At 44.4% G+C, this 17,625-nt stretch overlaps 1 protein-coding gene across 1 annotated transcript in view; it reads left to right on the forward strand.

Annotated features, from left to right (window-relative positions):
• Positions 1–1,486: 1,486 nt before the first annotated feature.
• Lama4 (laminin subunit alpha 4) overlaps positions 1,487–17,625 on the forward strand; it is a 141,075-nt gene continuing 124,936 nt past the window's right edge. Inside the window, exon 1 of the mRNA NM_001309447.1 lies at positions 1,487–2,125. Within this exon, the coding sequence (NP_001296376.1) occupies positions 1,931–2,125 (195 nt within the window). The 5' untranslated portion in view covers positions 1,487–1,930. The remainder of the gene's footprint in view (positions 2,126–17,625) is intronic.

Raw genomic sequence — 17,625 nt, forward strand, 5'->3', positions numbered from 1 at the left:
TAAAATTATAAAGCTAGAGGGTGGAACAGGATCACCGAGCACTGCTATTCCTCCTCAGAGTCTGGCCACCTTCTCCCTCAGTAGAAATCACACCTAGCGTTCAGGTCCAGTATCTTGGCTTCCTTACCATAATACCAGACTATGCCGCCATTGCCAGACGCATGGGACAACATCCACTTATCCATCAGCATGAAGTTAAATAAAATAACTCATGCAAACTGTTGGTGCGTAGAAAGCACTCAAGAAGTGAAAGACCGCCCACCGCCCACCGCCCACCGCCCACCGCCCACCACCCATTACCCTCTGAGCTCAGGCTTATCTCATTAGTTTTGGTGTGTTACAGACCTGAAGAGAGAGCTTTAGGCCAAGAAGGCTCACATTCAAACTTCAATGCAGCTTTCTATCAACTGGGTGGCCTTGGGGAATCTCCCATTCTTCTTCCACAACAAGGAAATAACAGCCCTACTAAGCAGGCAGACTGTGGTGTTTACAAATAATGTATGGAAAGTGGCTGGCACACGGTGGAGGACATACAGTTGCTTCTGTGTATCTACATGTAGATACAACAGCCCAGTGGGTGAAATGCGTCTCATGACAATGTACACAGAGTTGCCTTACTATGTCATTGTAATTCTCCAAACCTTAAAACTGGCCTGGGCGTCATTATATGGCTATCTTGCTTGTCGGTCATTTTTAAGCCACTTTGGGGCCTTTCAAAAGCTCTGACCTGAAGCCCCGTAGAAATAAAAGCACCTATCAGCAGCAGTAGATACGAGTCAGTTCAAGGGTGCCCCAGCATAACTGCAGCCCAAGTTCTATGGAAGCCTTGGAAAGGTTACATGACTCAGACAAATGTAGTAGGCATGAGATTACAGGCCAAGAGGAAGAGGTCGGGGCTACTATGGGCTGTGGGTTGAATATTTGACAGACGCATTACACTGCAGGCCTTGTTCTGGGTCCCTCACAAAGCACCTCTTTAGGGAAAACAAGATGTTCTTTGTAAATAAAAGTTCATGCATTTCAATAATGAAGTCATTTTCTAGCACTGTAGTGAAAGATATTCTCCCCAGCCCTCTGGGTGAGGACTCCACAGAGGAAGAGGAGTGGCCCGTGAAGAGAGAGCCACAGGCTATCTCTAGAAAAGGAGAGAAGGAGAACTCATCCAGAAATGGACACCCTGCCTCTGGCTCCTGAGGTCATCTACTTCAGGCTCCGGCCCGCCCCTGGAATCCCTTTTCCACCCACTTTCCTGTACACTAGTGGGGGCCACATACAAATCTATATAAATATAGATCAGACATCCGGCGCCTGGGCTACGTAAATAAGGGATGTGGGGAAGCAATCAGGAACGCTGAATATTCATCTCGAGTCCTTGGAGAGGCTCCAAACTGCGAGGGGGAGGGGAAGCCAGCGTCTAGGAAAGGCCTGACCTCGGGGTCTGAAAGCCAACTTGAAGTGGGAGGGCCTGGAAGGGGAAGGTGGAAAGGGAGTGGTGAGAATGAGTGTGGGAAGGAAGCCAGAGCCGCGCCGTCCTCGGTCCCAGCCGCCAGGGAGAGGAGGTGGCCAGGCGCGCTCACCCGGCTCATGCCAGTCCCGCTCCGCTTCCTTTTGATGCTCGCGGAGCATTTACGTTCCATCCATCTGTAGGTCCCAGAACCTAAGTCCCAGGAGCGGCGGGAGACCCGAGACAAAGTGAGAGAGGTGAATGGAAGCTAAAGGCAAGCAAGGGAGAGAGAAGAGACCACGCTGACTCTCGCTCCCTCTTCCTTAATACGGCAACAACAAAGTTGCAGCTTGGGCTCCTGGATCTAAATACTGCAGGCCCAGAGAAGACAAAACATCAGGCATCGCTGCATCTCTTGGGGGGTACCCACCAAGACCCCCCAGATCCTTCGTTCCAAGAAGGGCCCTGTTGAATATCAGCAGAGAGATGGCTTGGAACACAGCCTGGTGCTCAGTCCTGGCCCTGTGGCTCCTCTGGGGTGCTGTCTGCTCCAACGCGGCGTCAGGGGACGGCAATGCGTTTCCCTTTGACATCGAGGGGAGCGCAGTGGTCGGCAGGCAAGACCCATCTGAGACCAGCGACTCCCGTGTGACAATGGGACGCCTGCCGCCAGCTGCTGAGGTACAGTACTCTGTCTTTGCCACCCTGCTCCGCACCTGTGTATACCAAGTCTACCAGCTGAGCCACAATCCTCTTTTTCCCCATCTTTTTGACAAGCCAGACTTGCATCTGGACTAGGTCCCCTCGGTTGAAATAAAGGGTTCTGTTTTGAAAGTTCCCTTTGGTTGTCAGTTGAAAGTTGAGGCTTTGGAACAGGTTTCTCTGTTCCAGTGAGAGTACCCCTCATGTCTGTGTGGGTCTCTTAGACTACAGGAGAAATGTATGCAGTATGCGGCGGGGTCTTTTGATGTGTTCCAGTAAGTCATTTTGTCAAGCCTTGGCATTTAATGTGCGTGTCCCGATTACTGTCTCCCTGTTCTTCTTTGCTGTTTGAACAATGGGAGCAATATTACTAAAAAGACCTATCCTGTCTCAGACTAAACAAAAGGTCTTTTGCAAAGCTGGGGTGCTGGGAGTGGGGTGCTGGGGGTGGGGTGCTGGGGGTGGGGTGCTGGGGTGCTGTTAGTGGGGTGCTGGGAGTGGGGTGCTGGGGGTGGGGTCTGGGGGTGGGGTACTGGAGTTGGGGGTTGTCTGTGAAGGAAGCTGTTAGAAATTTGCAGGACAGATACCTTAAACAAAAGCAGACCATTCTAATCCAGAAGCAAGATTAAATCACGCTCCATTCCCAACATAAAGCCGATCAGGATATAACTATTGATCAAATGTTTATTCAAATAGCTACTGTCTTTCTATATCAAGAGGCTTTCAAGTAAAGAGACAGCTGCACTGTAGACATTTGGAGAAGGACGAGTCCACAGTAAGTGATTTAAGAGCCTCTGAGCCTGGATAGACAGTAGCGTCCCCCAGGCTGTGGGGGATGCTACGGAGGAGGAAAATGAAGTCACCTAAGTTCATGGGAAAGGAAAGAACTACTGACCTAATGCCACACACGCACAGCACACACACATACACAGCACACACACACCACATATCATACAACACATAAACACAACATATAACACATATACATATGCATAAACCATACACACCACATACACACCACACACATACACCCCACTCCACATTCCACACAGCACACACATAACACACACACATATATAGATACACATATATACACCACATACACACTACACACATATACACCACATACACACACAGATGAACACACTACTATACCTGTGTCTATAGTGCTACAGCTTAAGTAATGTTATGAATCGATAATAGTGTTAAAAGTCACTGGAGTCTCAACTGTTGTCCCTAATTCTACCTATTGGTAAGAAGATAACTATAGTTGTCACTGTTGATAAAAATAAAATGCGAGAATGTTCTTCTTAAGTGAAAGTCCTAGTCATGCTTCCTCAGAAAGGAGTCAGGTGGGTAGAACTCGAGTGTCCCAGTCTCTCATTTCGGGACATAAGGTCTACCCCATGCGTCTATTTTAAAAGAAAGAGAGAGAAAGAAGGGGCTTCTGATCACATCCAGGATCCAGGTCAGTCAGAGCAGCCGAACTCCATCAATGGGGAGGGATTGCTTCTCTGCATTCTTGGAACTGACCCAAGCAACATTGTCTCCACACCTGTTGCTTCCAGCAGGGAAAGTCCCTGAATGAAATGCTTGACAGGATTGATATTGAGTATAGGATACTCAATTAAACTGGAATTGCAGATAAACAACAAATAAATCTTTACCGTGCCCCAACTGTACGCTAGATTTTTTTTTCATTATTCATCTTAATTCAACTTATCTTGGCATTCTGTGTCTGCATATATTAAATCCAAAGAGATGATTCTATCATGCACAGCTATTTTTTCTGTATTAGCAACTCGTAATAACTATTTGAATGTTAGAGGACCTTAAAGTTAATATTGAGGCTGTGAGTAATTTCCCATACAAACACAGGTCCAGGGCAATGTTAACAAAGCATTTTAGAGGGTAAGCTTGCTAAACATGTTTATAGGGCAAGCGCTTTGGCTTAACCCAAGTAATAGTTTGCCCAACTTGCTGAAAACAAAACAAAACAAAACCAGACCTTCAAGGCTTAGGGAAATAATTGATAGCTATTTTAGACTTTATGTAGTTACCGTGATGAAAATATTTCAGTGTCTGACATAGGTGTAAGTGATTTGAACATGCTGAGTTATTACCATAAATGGGTTAGTTATTTTGTTTTGTTTTTTTTTTTTTTTAGTCCTTATTTGGTGCTCTTTTCTCAGAGACTTTCATGCTTCTGTCTTACTTAGCCTTAATGTTGGTTAAGACTGGAGCTCTGTTTGCCTACGTCCTTCTGACCAGAAAGACTGTCAAATGTGCAATACTGTCAGGGTCTACTAGGGTCAAGTTACTAGCTGAGGAATCTAGGGAAGAGAGAGAAGATATTAGTCATCCCAGGGATGATCACAGCAGTCGGGGTAGAATGCCACAATTATGCTTCCAAAGGATAGTTTCCCATAAAGCCTCCTCCAGCTTGCCTGTGGTCTCAGGATGATCCCAGCGCCTTACCAGCAGGTTTCCCATGCTCTTTATAGCCTGCGAGCAGATCTTAAATCAAATACATTCCAGAGTCTTAATAACATGGCACAACTACTTTACTGGGTTGGGTCAGGAAACTGTATTTACATAAACAGAATACAGTCACATTATTCATAGAAGGGGTTCAAAATGTGGGTGGGAGGGTGCTCTAAAAATATTTCCACTTTATTTGACTTGGATTTATATGAATGGTCATTCTTCGACCAACTCTCCAAAAGAAGGAAGGAAGAAAAAAAATCCTAAGGCAAGCATGGGTCAGTGGGAGGAGCTTGGCAGAAATCCCCCAATGCTCTCCCCCCAGTTCCCCTGTCACTGGATGCTGTCCTAAGGCGGGGTCTCTGACCCACAGTAGTACTCAGTGTGAGCTGAGAGCAAATAGGAATGAAGAATTAACACAATGAAAGGACAGACAAGACCAGCAGGTCAGGAAGGAAGGGTCCCATAGGATGGAAAGAATGTGAGAGAGACACACCCAGAGAGAATTCTACACTCGACTTGAGGATTTTCCTACCTGCTGCTTCTTGACAAGCAAATTACTGAGTCCACTCTTGCTGAGTGTGTAGTGAAAACAGGGATTTCTCAGTAGGAGAGCGTGGGCAAGAGGGAGACTACTAGTTTCAAAAGGAACTTTCAGTATCCTGACAACACTTTAAGAGAGAGCCTATTCACTTTGTCAAGTGCACTGTAGCAAGTATAACCCAGTTTACATTGTGTGTGTGTGGGGGGGGGGGTGTATGTATGAGTGTCTGAGTATGTGAGTGTGCGTGAGAGTGTAAATGTGTGTATGAGTATGCACGGGTGAGCGTGTGTGTGTATGGTGTGTATGTATGAGTGTATGTTTGAATGTGTGAGTCTGCATATGAGTGTGTGAATGAGTGTGTTTGTGAGTATGTGTATGTGTATGTGTAGTGTGTGTGTGTGTGTGTGTGTGTGTGACAGAGAGAGAGAAAGAGAGAGAGAGAGAGAGAGAGAGAGAGAGAGAGAGAGAGAGAATGTATTATTTTGGGTAATGCAGTTAGTTTGCCCAGACAGAACTGGAGAGAGAAATAAAAGGTTTCTTTCTCCTCTTGCCCTTGGGATGTTGCAATTTCTAGAAATAATGAAACACAGGCAGGGAACTCTTCATGTGTGGGTTTTGTTGAAGTGATCAGAATCTAGCTAAAGTCTTCGTGACTAACACAGAAGTGCAGGGAACCAGAGGGAAAGAAGGGACAGAGAGACAGAGAAAGAATGATGCCAGGGAACAAGTATCAAAGTATCCTTGGGGAAAGAGAGAGTTTTGTTTATTGAGACACAGGGCAGGAGTCCACCAAAGTTGAGAACACTGGGCTAGCAGTAGAAGCCAGATGGAGGCCAGGCAATGACATTGAGAAATGTGGGGCAAAGGAAGAATGCTGGGAAGGGCAAGCAGGAATGGGTGGAGCTGGGTTTTATCCTTACTACTGGTGAGAAAAAAAATGAGAGAAATCTATGATAAAGGTGAGGAAACTTCCCTGAGAGGAGAACATAGGACTTCCTGGTCTAACCTGGTCTAACCTGAGAGGGCTTTACTGTTAATATCATTACCATGCTATCTTCCCTCCAAAAATATCACTGCTTTATAAGCCCATGGCCATGCCATGCCACTCAAGACGAACTGACTTGCTTAAAGAAGCACTACAGGAGATTAACTCTGAGGGACTTTCCCTCTATTCTTCTCTGTGAGGACATGGGATCCCGTGCGTGCCCCACACATTGTTAGGCTCCCTGCCATTGCAGTGTTGCCGAATGTTTACGGAACATCTTTATCTCTTTCACTATCTGCTTTCCTTTTCCTTATCTCAGCCCCTTGCCTTGAAGAGGACTGTGCAGACAAGAAAGCTTCCAGCCACCAGCCTAGGCAGCTATCCGGGACTGCTGAGGCAGCATTAGATCAGGTCTTTGGAGCCTCCCACTTTTCATTCCCACAATAAGCCCATTTAGAGACTTGCCTTGTACAGAGAGAAAAGTGCAGGTAGCAAGAGGGATTAAAAGAAAATAAAGGATGGGGTTTTACCATCACCTTCTGAGTGACTTGAACACTGTTCAAAGCAGAACAGCCGCTCTGTAAGAGTGGCTATGAGCTAAGGACCATGGAGAAAATGAGGTAGAACAGGAAGACGTGATATTCCATGCGCCAACGGCAATGTACAGCTTACTTTAGGAAGACTAGGATATCGTAGCAGTGGCGAAATTAACACTACCCGAGACATTTCCTGACCCGGCTATGATAAGTCAGTAGAACTATACAGTTTCATCTCAATTCGAAAACTCGGAAATAGGTACAGGGGCAGCTGCCTGAACCACTTGCTGGGAAGTGACTCCGTCGGGGATGTGGTCACCTTTAAAAGCAAGTTGACTGTGCAGGAATGTCTAGAAAGTGTACGGAACCATCCTTAGAGACCATTTTATTAAAATTTGGGGAACCTTTATTTTTTAAATGAAGAAGTATAAAACGTCGTGCAAAGCACCATTTGATGCTATTGGAAGAGTCTGTGAACTGCATGAACTGTTAAGACAACTGAAGACTTGGGGTAGCATGCCTTCCCTGCCTCCCTGAGTACATTTTTTTTTCTTCCGTTTCTTTTATTGTGGGGATCGGGGTAGCATGCATGTGCCTGGGTGCTTGAATGGTGGTCAGAAGACAACATGTAGGAGCTTTCAAAGTTCATTCACACTGTGGGCGTGTCAGAATTGCTGTTGTTAAGGTTTCCATTCACACACACACATACACACACACACACACTCACACAATATAATGTGTATATAATATAATGAACATGTAATGAGTATTATATATTGTATATTATATAATGAATATATAATATATTACATACAATATGATGAATATATAATAAGTATTATATATAATTTATATATATATACACACATGGATGTACATGTATAGAGCATTTGTTTGTTCATCCACCCATACAAATAAATGTGGTTTCTTCCTTTTGGGTATTGGAAGAATATTGCTATGAACAATGATATATAAGTATCTTGCTTTGAGTCCCTGTTTTCAGTTCTTTTGAGTACATATATGAATAGAATTCCTGGATCCTGTGGCCCAAAGGAATTCTTAAAGTTCAGATTATTACAGAAACCATACAAAAAAAGAAATATCTAAGGGGAGTCAGGTAAGGAGGAAGAGTGTCCTGGGGTGACCAGCCCTGAATGACAGTAGACCATCCTCCAGAGCAGAGTTCAGCATTGCTAGCTCTTCTGGAAGCTTGTTTGTCTGTTTTTAAAGAGAAGATTTGCAGGATGTGGTGGTGCTTACACCTTTAATCCCAGTACTCAGGAGGCAGAAGCAGGCAAATCTCAGAGTTTGAGGCCAAGCCTGGTCTAATGGAGTGGGTTCCAGGACAGCCAGGACTACACAGAGAAACCCTGTCTCAAAGAAGGAAAAAACAAACAAACAAACAAACAAACAACAACAATAACAAAAACCAGAATCTGGATTCTTAACTGAAATTGATGACTGAATTTTAAAATTTCTCCTAGGCAAGGGTATCCGAAGGCCAGATTTAGTCCAGGGGCGACTGACTTGCTACCCTACCCTATTTGAAACTCACCTTTCATCGGAGGCAGACTGTGGGCGTGTGGCCAGAGAGCTATGTGAATCAGTGAATCAGTGCTTAAACTTTCAGCGGGGTGACTTTGAGCAGATTAGGTCATTTTTTAGGGATTGCCTTTCTTATTACAAAATTTAAAAGCATATTTTGCCTCACAAGATTGCTGTAATGCTGCACGTAGATGCCTATGTATGCAGGTTTTATAAGACAGTTCGCCTCAGCCTCTCCTCTCCCTCTCAGCTCCCTTCTTCCCTGTGACTTCCGTGAAGCCCAGGTACTGCACGCTTAGTGTCTTGCCAAACGTACTTGGTCATCTAAATCTTTAATAATTTTGTAAATTTCGTTTCTTTCTACATAGTCCCTAGTTGTGCAACCCAAGAGCAGAGGGGCTAGAGCGTGTCCCTTAGAGTCGTTCTCTAATAGTTTTCAAGTGGCTTTTCACGGGAAATAAGGTCAGTATCTGAGTGGCTGAGAAAAATGATGTGTTTTTCTGGATCTCCAGAAAAGCCGAATAACATTAACAATAAAGTCAAGCCAAAAAAAAAAAAAAAAATGGAGGGAAAGAAATTAAGTCGTGGGAAAAACGAAAGGACAAATTCACTGATGTTCAAAATCTGGCTGGTGGTTAGTGATGTGCGTAAGGCCAGGGAAAGCCTGCTTGCTTATAAGAATCATATAAATATGATGGCGGCCAGATATAATTTTGATACATTTGAGTTAGAAGACCCAAACCCAATTTTTTGGCACATGCTTCGACTGTCAAAATTAGAATTTCTAAATAATTATTCATTTTCTAGCATGGGAGATAGAGCAGTGAGATCGTGAAGATATAGTGACCACAGACAGATACTTAAATGCTCTCCTGGGTTTCACAAGAGCAGCCTGTTACTTTCAACTGTGTTTCTCTTTTGGTCCTGGTGTGGTAAAGTTAAATTCTGGGAAACGGCTTGCTAAAGGGAAGTTTAACCACAGATGTTTGTAATTCCATATTGAGTTTCCCATCAAAGTCCTAATGAAATTCAGCTGCAGGCAGCCTGCCTTCCGAGGAGCTGCCTTTTTGTCATGAGAAACTTTGGGGGGCGGGGGGGAGTCAGCATTCTGGAGGCCGAATGGTAGTGGGAAGTTTTCCATGTTCAAACCCAAATACTCTGCATAAAGAAAAACACACCAGAAGTTGCTTCTTTCTTTAAGAACAAGAGAAAAGTGGGTAGATGTGCCTTAAAAATGACCATACTGCACAAAAGGCCCCTCTTCTTAACTTCCAAGGTTGTTTAAAGCTTGTATTTCATGGAAGGTAAGAGATCTCATGAAGGGAAGTAGCTACCGTGATAAATCCTCGAAAACTGCTAAGTTCTCTAGAACTCGCATTACTACAAGTTTCCTGTAGCCTACAGTGTAAGTCTGTGCTGCGCCCTAGAGCTGAAAGATCTCCTTATATTTATTGTGAAATTATGGAGTAATATCATTGCCTTAAAGAATATCAGAGACTCTGGGGATCTAAAGTGTGTTCCGTGCATGAAGCTTGCCTTGAGGATATGACAGCTACAGGGAGTAGTGTTATCTGTACCAAGTACCCTGGGACGCAGAGAACAGGACTAAATCATTCTATAAACGCCGATGTAGGCCTGAAAGACTAAAGAACGTAATAGCTGGAAGCAAGAGCGATATGAGCCATCCTCACAGGACTAGAGAACTGCCTAGAATCTTCAAATAAAAAGGTCAAATGGCTACATAGTGCTCAAAAGAAAAAAAAGATTTTTTTTTCTTAGTATGTGATACCACAGCACAAATCCCACATCTCAGTGTTTTGTTTTGTTTCTGGGCTTGTTTCTTTTTTTAAAAACTATCTATCTATCGATCTATCTATTTGTTTAAGTGGGTGTGTGTGTGAGTTTGTGTGCACCCCATGCCTGCAGGAAGGATCCTAAGAAGCGAAAGAAAACACTGGCTCTTCTGGAACAGAAGTCACAGACTGTTGTGAGCTGTCATGTGGGTGCTAGGAATCGAACCTGGGTCCTCTAGAAGAGCAGCTACTGTTTTAACCCCTGAGCATCTCTCAAGTCCCCCACCCCAACCCTACCCCCTACCAGCCCCCACCCTCACACATGCACATACACACACATACATTCCAATCTTGAAATGTGGCAAACCTAATCTGTAGCAAGTTATTCTACGAGCCTTTTTAAGCTTCACAATGTGTGTGCTGGCCCTTGAGAAGGGTGACATACTTTGGCCACCAAGAACATCCTAAGTGCCACCTCTCTTCCTACTGCTCTGCCACAAATCTTAGTAGCCACGGGCTGTTTTCTGTCAATCCCCAGGCCACAGATGACATGCTATATACCTGACCCTTGAAGACCGGTGAAGCCTCATTGCTTGGATGTGAATGTTTCATTGTTAGTGTGTAAATAATTGCTGTATTCTATTGTCTTCCCTGGATCTTGTTGTCCATTGCCATCGATGCTAACAGGCCCTCTGATTTCCACTCACAAAGACACAAGCCCTGGAGCCTTTATGGCAGCACAGAAGTCAGCATGAAAGAGACCTGCTTACTTTGAAACCTGCCTGATAGCCAGTGGGAGGTCATCCTCGGATTCAAACCCTACTGTGCCCTGAACTGTAAAGCCAAAGAAAGCAACAGATGCTTGATGCTAGAAAGGGAGCTTAGAGACCCACTGCTCTCAGGGAAGAATGAAGCTGGGCAGAGGGGATCAGGGAGACTCTGGAGAGACAGCTCAAGGAACTGTGTCTTCTGGCCCTGCCTTGGATTTGCCCCAGTTGCTTGGGTGGACTTAGTTACCATCAGCATTTAAACAAGAGGTCATGATCATACCCTGACATTACATGAAGGAAATTACTTACTTCGCTATACTATTCTTCATTTTTGTCTTTATTGCTTCGCTGTGCCCTTGTCCTGAGTCACCACTCAGAGAGGACTGAAGCCCCAGGTAAAGTTGAGCTATGGGTATAGACTAACTTTGATGGTTCTTCCCTCCATCACTGATAAGCACATCACTCTTGGAAGATTAAGGAGCGTGGGCAAGTCCCCTCATCTCCTGTGACCCCAGTTTCTTTATCCAGAAAAAAAATGAGAAGGAAAAAGATGATGTAATTGTAGTTGGTGACGTTCCTTCTAATGACCTATCCCAGTGATGTACACCGCTCCATCAGACTTAAGGAACAAATTATAGCTGTTATCCTTTAAAACCCCAAGTTCTTAAAAATCCAGAGAGCATGGAAAACATAGGGCCATGGCCTGGAAGAAGGGACACAAAACACTTTAGTGGAGTACTTTCCCCAGTTTCCCAATAACTTCTGTGAGTGAGGCTAGGGGATAGCTACAAGTAAGGGCATGGGCCAAGCACAGACATGATGACACACCAAGGAAGTGTCTCAGACACTATGAGCCCCAGACACCCCCATGCATACAAGGTATGTCCTCCTGTGGTCAATAAATCCTATGCCAGGTTTTCTAGATTCTCCCACCTCTTCTACTCAGACCCTTTAGGGTGAAATGAAATATGAGGCCACAGAAAGAGAGCACACATCCATACCTAGGTGCCAGTCAAGTATTAACTGGCAGAGTTCACAGTGGAAGCAGTAGGGAAAACAAGCAGCAGCTTGATGCAGTACAAATATCAAACAAAACCACCTCATTATATATACGATGCCTTGAAGAGTTGTCCACTAGGTCTTAATGCTACTGGAGAAAAAAAAAAAATTTAAAGCTTGCTCTAGATCCAGCAGATCACATTTGGAAACAAACATGTGCTTGGAACTTTCTGGAAGCCAGACTTTGTGAGGAATTTCGTTTTGGGAAATGACTGATGATTGCTGGCTGTCAGGCAGCAGGGTCTAAAAGACTGAACCTTATACATGGTGCAGAGGGGCAGTATTCACACCACCTGAGCTAGCAAAGCCAGGCCTCAGAATGAGACTCCGCCTTCTCGCCTAGCCAGCGTCCTCATTGGTCCATTGAAATATAGAAACACTGAATCTGAAATACAGCCAGATTTGAATCTCGATAGGCTGGGAAAGGTGGGGGTTCTGTGGATCTAGAAAGGGGATACTTTTTAAAAAAATATAATTAGGAAGAAGAGAGCAAGATATTAAAACCCAGTCATAGCTGAGTGAATCTCAATGATCAGGTAGTAGAACTTACTCTAAAAGATATAACTCTGAAGTCGAAAAACAATGCAGAATGCTGCTTTGAGGAGGCAGAGGACAGTGCCACCTCCTGGAAACACAGCCTCACATATGGACATTTGGAACTGGCTTTAGAATAAAGGTATAAAACGACATGGAGGGTTTTCTGTTCCCATCCCACCCTTCCCAGTTTCCATAGCTAAAATGTGTTTCCTTGAGGGAATGACAGGAAGAGGTGGCCAGAGAGGAATTTCCTTGGGAAATCTGCTGGAATATAGATTGTCACTTTGATTCTTTAAGAACGGGTACAGTTGTGATGCCGTCCTGACTCAGGACAAGTCTCTGTGGAATAAAGAGCATCCCGAGCTGGGAAGATGATGTCACAAGATGCATAACAATTAATTCCCTAAAGTGAAAACTGTCCAGGCGATTCCTCCAGCTGAGGTTTCTAGCATGTTCGTTCGACAACTGCAAGGAAGCAAGCACCACTTGAGTTCCCGGATGTCTCCTGTGTCCAACAGGCTTCCTCATTCACCCTACGGGCTCCAGGTCTCCCTGACCTTGCTTCAGCCCCGAGGCAGCAGTTACAACCTTAAGAGGTAGCTGTGTCTCACCCTGTGTGGGACGTTTACTGGCTGAGTTCTATGGTCATTTTAGCTTTAATTGCTAAACGCTTGGTTAGTACTCTGGGCCCTGGTGCTGTCCTGAGCACTTTATGTGTCTCTTTGCGTTGTTCCCCCTAACACCTCTGAGGAAGGCATTCATATTAGCCCCATATAACAAACAGGAAGTGGAGCTGCACAGCAGCTGAGTAGTTTGCTCAACGTCATCGCTGAGCATTCTGCGTCCAAGCTCTCAATTTTCTCACTCCAATATCGTCTAACATCTGTCTCCAGATCTTAAACTCAGCTAAGGTCCCCATTACCACCTGGAATGACAGTTACCAGTCTGTAAAGAGCATTCAAGTGAGTAGGATGGTCACGCTTTGACCTTCGTAAAGTTACACAGCTACAGAACAAACTATCTTGATTGGTAATAATGGAACAGAGCAATCTTCTCTTGGAAATGAGAACAAGAGTTGCTGAAGTAATTTCTGAACATAATTGTACCCATGTCCTCAGCTTTGCTGAGCATTCATTCCCCAGCGGAGTCTTGAGTGGATTCATGATTCAAAACTATATCAAAAGAACGAGGAAACAGCCTGAGCTGCCTCTGGAGAAATGGTCAACAGGTCAATCCCAGCAGGTCAATCTGCTGGGAAACTGAGCTGAACCCTTAGACGCTGCCTACTTTCTCACATTTCCAGGCAAAGATTCAACTCAGAACGAAGACAAAGAAACAGCCAAGTACCGTAGAATACACATTGTCTGAGAGAGGGGAACAAGGAGCAAGCGCTTAATGCAGAGAGTTACCCAAAGCACCCCTGGTTAGGTCTGGACAGACCCAGGCAGTCTCTCTGGGACTAGCACAGCGGCTGGGGCTGAAGTCATCAGCGACGTCCATCCCTTGTAACCTGGAGGAGGATATCTTTGAGCCTGGTGATCCTTAGACTTTTCAATCCTCGGAATCTCTTTACCCCTCCCTTTCCTCTCTAACCTCGTGTTTTATGTTATTTCACTCAATGTGTTCGTCGGTTAAGACCGACATAATGAGACACCCCAGATGATGTCGCTTAAACAACAGAAATATACCTTTTCCAGCGTTTTGGAGGCTGAAGCCTAAGACCTGGCTTGTAGGGGGAGGCCCTCTTTCTGGCTGATAGAAAGCTACACTCGCACATTTCCTGAAACCTTCCTTCTGTGCATCTCTTGTGTCTTTAGAAGAACACAGTCATCTCACATGAAGGCCCTGCCCATGTGACCTCATTTATACTTTATTATCTTCCTATGGGCTTCATCTTCCAATATAGTCAAACTGTGACTTAGAGCGTCTCAGCAGCTGAATTTTCAGAGGTTTGATCCAACCCACAGCAGCAGCTAAACAAAATATTCAGCAATATTTAATGAGATAATTCATAACTGCAAAAGGGAGCTGGTGATAAAATAGTGTCATCGTTTTATTTGAACTTTAGCCAATAATGAAAATGTGCTACTATTTCATATTAGCTGTACATCCTTATAGATATAGTGCAATTAACTTTAATTCTATTTTTTTGGAAATATTCAAAATGGTATTTAAACCCTGAATTACCACCTTATATTCCTTAGGCACTTAGGAATATTTGCTTCATCAGCTTTGATAACCTCATTCTCTCAGTCAACATAAAGTCATTTACTCAGGTCAGAGCATGAAGTCTGGATACAGGCCCTTATTCCAATGCTCACTAAATGTCACGTACTCTCCAAATATGAATAAAACACAATCAGAGACATAGAGCAAGCATACTAAGAATGCAAACAATGAAACCGTTATGTTGTCAAAGCCTAGAGAGTTTAGAAAGAACGTTTGTTTCTGGTAGGAAGGAGCCAAGTCAATGCACCGGCCTGTGTGGCTTTCAATTCGGACCTTGAAGGTCTGCGTGGGGTGGGGTGGGGGGAGCTCATGATAAGACAAGGTTGAGTGGAGACAGAGACACACGAGGAAGAGTAATAGTCTCGGTTGGTTAACAATGGAGGACAGGGAGTCACTGAAGATTTCATTATAGAACAAAGAGAATCACGGTGAAGGTTGTGCTCTGTAAACCTCAATCTGGAACAGGGATGGATTGAGTAGCGTAGCAGACAGCCCAGAATCTGGGTGACATGTGCTGTCGCACTGATGATCACCCAGGAAAGAATAAAACGTTCTATGTTTGCATGACCCCCATTATCTAAAAAGGAGAAATCAGAGACTAGGGTCACTGACACGCTTTTACCAAGACGGCTCGCCCTATGTTTGGAGAGCAAGGATGAGAGAGACGGAGACAGTACTGCTGATATTTATAGAGATTTATTTAATCATGAGGGTGGACTGTATACTGGGACCTTTTCACAGTCCCAATAAATCAATAACTTTAAGTGGAGTCAAAATACCTTTGGTTCTCTTGGGTTGTACGTGAATTCCTCACAGATTTTTACTGTTTGTTTTCATAGGGCTTCTCTGTTCTAGTGTGTTCGAAAACTACCACTCAGAGGCCTAGGAAGTTGACATTATAAACCGTGACAGGGCTCCGAAATGTCATTGGAATCCATCTTCCTGGCAGATCCCAGCAGGATACATACCTGTCTCCAGCCAGTACTAATGGTTGGCTTTGCGGAATTTCGAGGTTGTTCTGAGCACCTTCTAACATGAGCGCAACCCTTTAACAATTGGTACCCTCCAGAGAGATATTTTTATGCTTCCTTTTCCTTGTCTGATGATATTTTTGGCCCTTGCCTAGGAAATTCCCCTTTTGTCTCAGTCATTACCTGGGTGGGAGCGCCGAGAAAAAACAACAAAGGAATTCTGAGAAGAGGGTGGGTGGTGACAAGCGAACGAGTTAGCCGTTATCTTTTGGTCTTCCTGGCCATACCCAGATGTTTTGCTAAGGCTTTCTTTTTCTAAGCTGATAGTCTATCCCTAGAGTCAGCATTTTACCTTAAAATATAAATGTCCTTTTAATAAAAAGTGGGTGGTCTGTTAACTCTACACAGCCCTAAAAAGGTCTCAGTCTTGCTGTCTCTAAAAGAATATGACATTTCATGTGTCATCCAAAAAGCCAGTCTCCAAAAGCCAAACTAATTCCATTCAGAACAGCAGCAAAAAATTAAGAAAATGAGCGTCTAAAATTCTCTCGTTTGTCACTTACTTTACAAACTGTTCCCTCCGTATCTTGGTGTCCTCAAGGTTCACTGTGGAACCTTTTTTTTTTTTTTTTCTCTCTTTTTCCGGAGCTGAGGAATGAACCCAGGGTCTTGTGCTTGCTAGGCAAGCCCTCTACCACCGAGCTAAATCCCCAGCCCCATTGCTGTGCCTTTTAAATGTTGCTTTATGATGTATAGGAATAATGAATATCTAGCAAATCCTGTGTCTCTTGCAGAGTTTAGCTCTTCGAAAGTCGTTGACATTGTTCTGTGGAACTCCTACCCGTGGGAGTGGGGGTGTCTCTGACTCTTCCTCCCGACCTTGGGACCTTTTCCTCCTACAAGATTGCCTCTCCCAGCCCTGAAATGAGGGTTTGGGCCTAGCCTTACTATAATTTGTTATTCAGTGTTCCATTGATATCCCTGAGAGGCCTGCTATTCCCTGGAGAAAAAAATGAAGGAGTGGATGTGGAGTGGGGGAGGGAGCTGTGGAGGAGTGGAAAGAGGCGAAACTGTGGTCAGGATGGATTGTGTGAGAGAAGAATGCTTTTAAAGTTACTGACATTGAAAAAATATTATTCACAACTTCCAAGCAAAGGGATTGCCAACAAGAAGTAACTCCGCTGAGAAGTGTCAATACTTAAAGCCTTCATTGTTTATAACGTGTTTTCCAACATATTTCCAGCTCTCATCTTCATAATCGTCTTACAAGCCAGGCCACTTGTTGCTAGTGTATTTATGAAACATGGCACTATCTACCAGGTAACCCTTCCCAAGCGGCAGGAAATTTCACAGCATTCCAGACAATGGGGAACCATTGTTCTGCTACTATCGTTGAAGAGGAAGACATTAGTGCCAGAATTTGAGTCAGTATTCCAAGGTCCCCCAGAGAGTCTTTGGAATGGGAACCACAGCCAGGTTCCATGCTTTAGAGGTGGCCAGCCCCCCTCTTGTATCAAGGGTTTATTTGTTTAAGAGGCTAGGCAAATGCTCTACCACTGAGTTCTATCTCCAACCTCCTATGGTATCGCACAGCCTGGAACAAACAAGGACAGGGATAAGGATTACCTGGAGATGACTGTGTTGGATCATCCAATGAGTCATAGCATATTAAAGCAAATTCTTTACCTTCTTGCTACTTCTTTCATAGCTATGTATGGCTTAGAACTGATTTAATTACTCGAACAGTTGAAGTCTGGGAGCCTTCATGGGTTATAGCATTTGCTACCCAAGCAAAAGGGCCTGGGCATGAATGTCTAGTACTCTCATAAAAAGCCAGGCATAGTCGCTCCTGTCACAGTTGTAACCCTAGCACTGTGAAGGCTGAGGCAGGAGGCTCACTGGAGCTCACTGGCTGCCAGGTAGCTCCAGGTTCATCGAGAGCCCCCATTTCAGGGACTAGGATAAAGAGTGACAGAGTAAGGCCCGTGATGTCCTCTCAGTCACGCACACACATGCATAAGTGTAC

The sequence above is a fragment of the Rattus norvegicus genome, chromosome 20 (genome assembly GCF_036323735.1).
Source record: "Rattus norvegicus strain BN/NHsdMcwi chromosome 20, GRCr8, whole genome shotgun sequence".
Classification (NCBI taxonomy): Eukaryota; Metazoa; Chordata; class Mammalia; order Rodentia; family Muridae; genus Rattus; species Rattus norvegicus.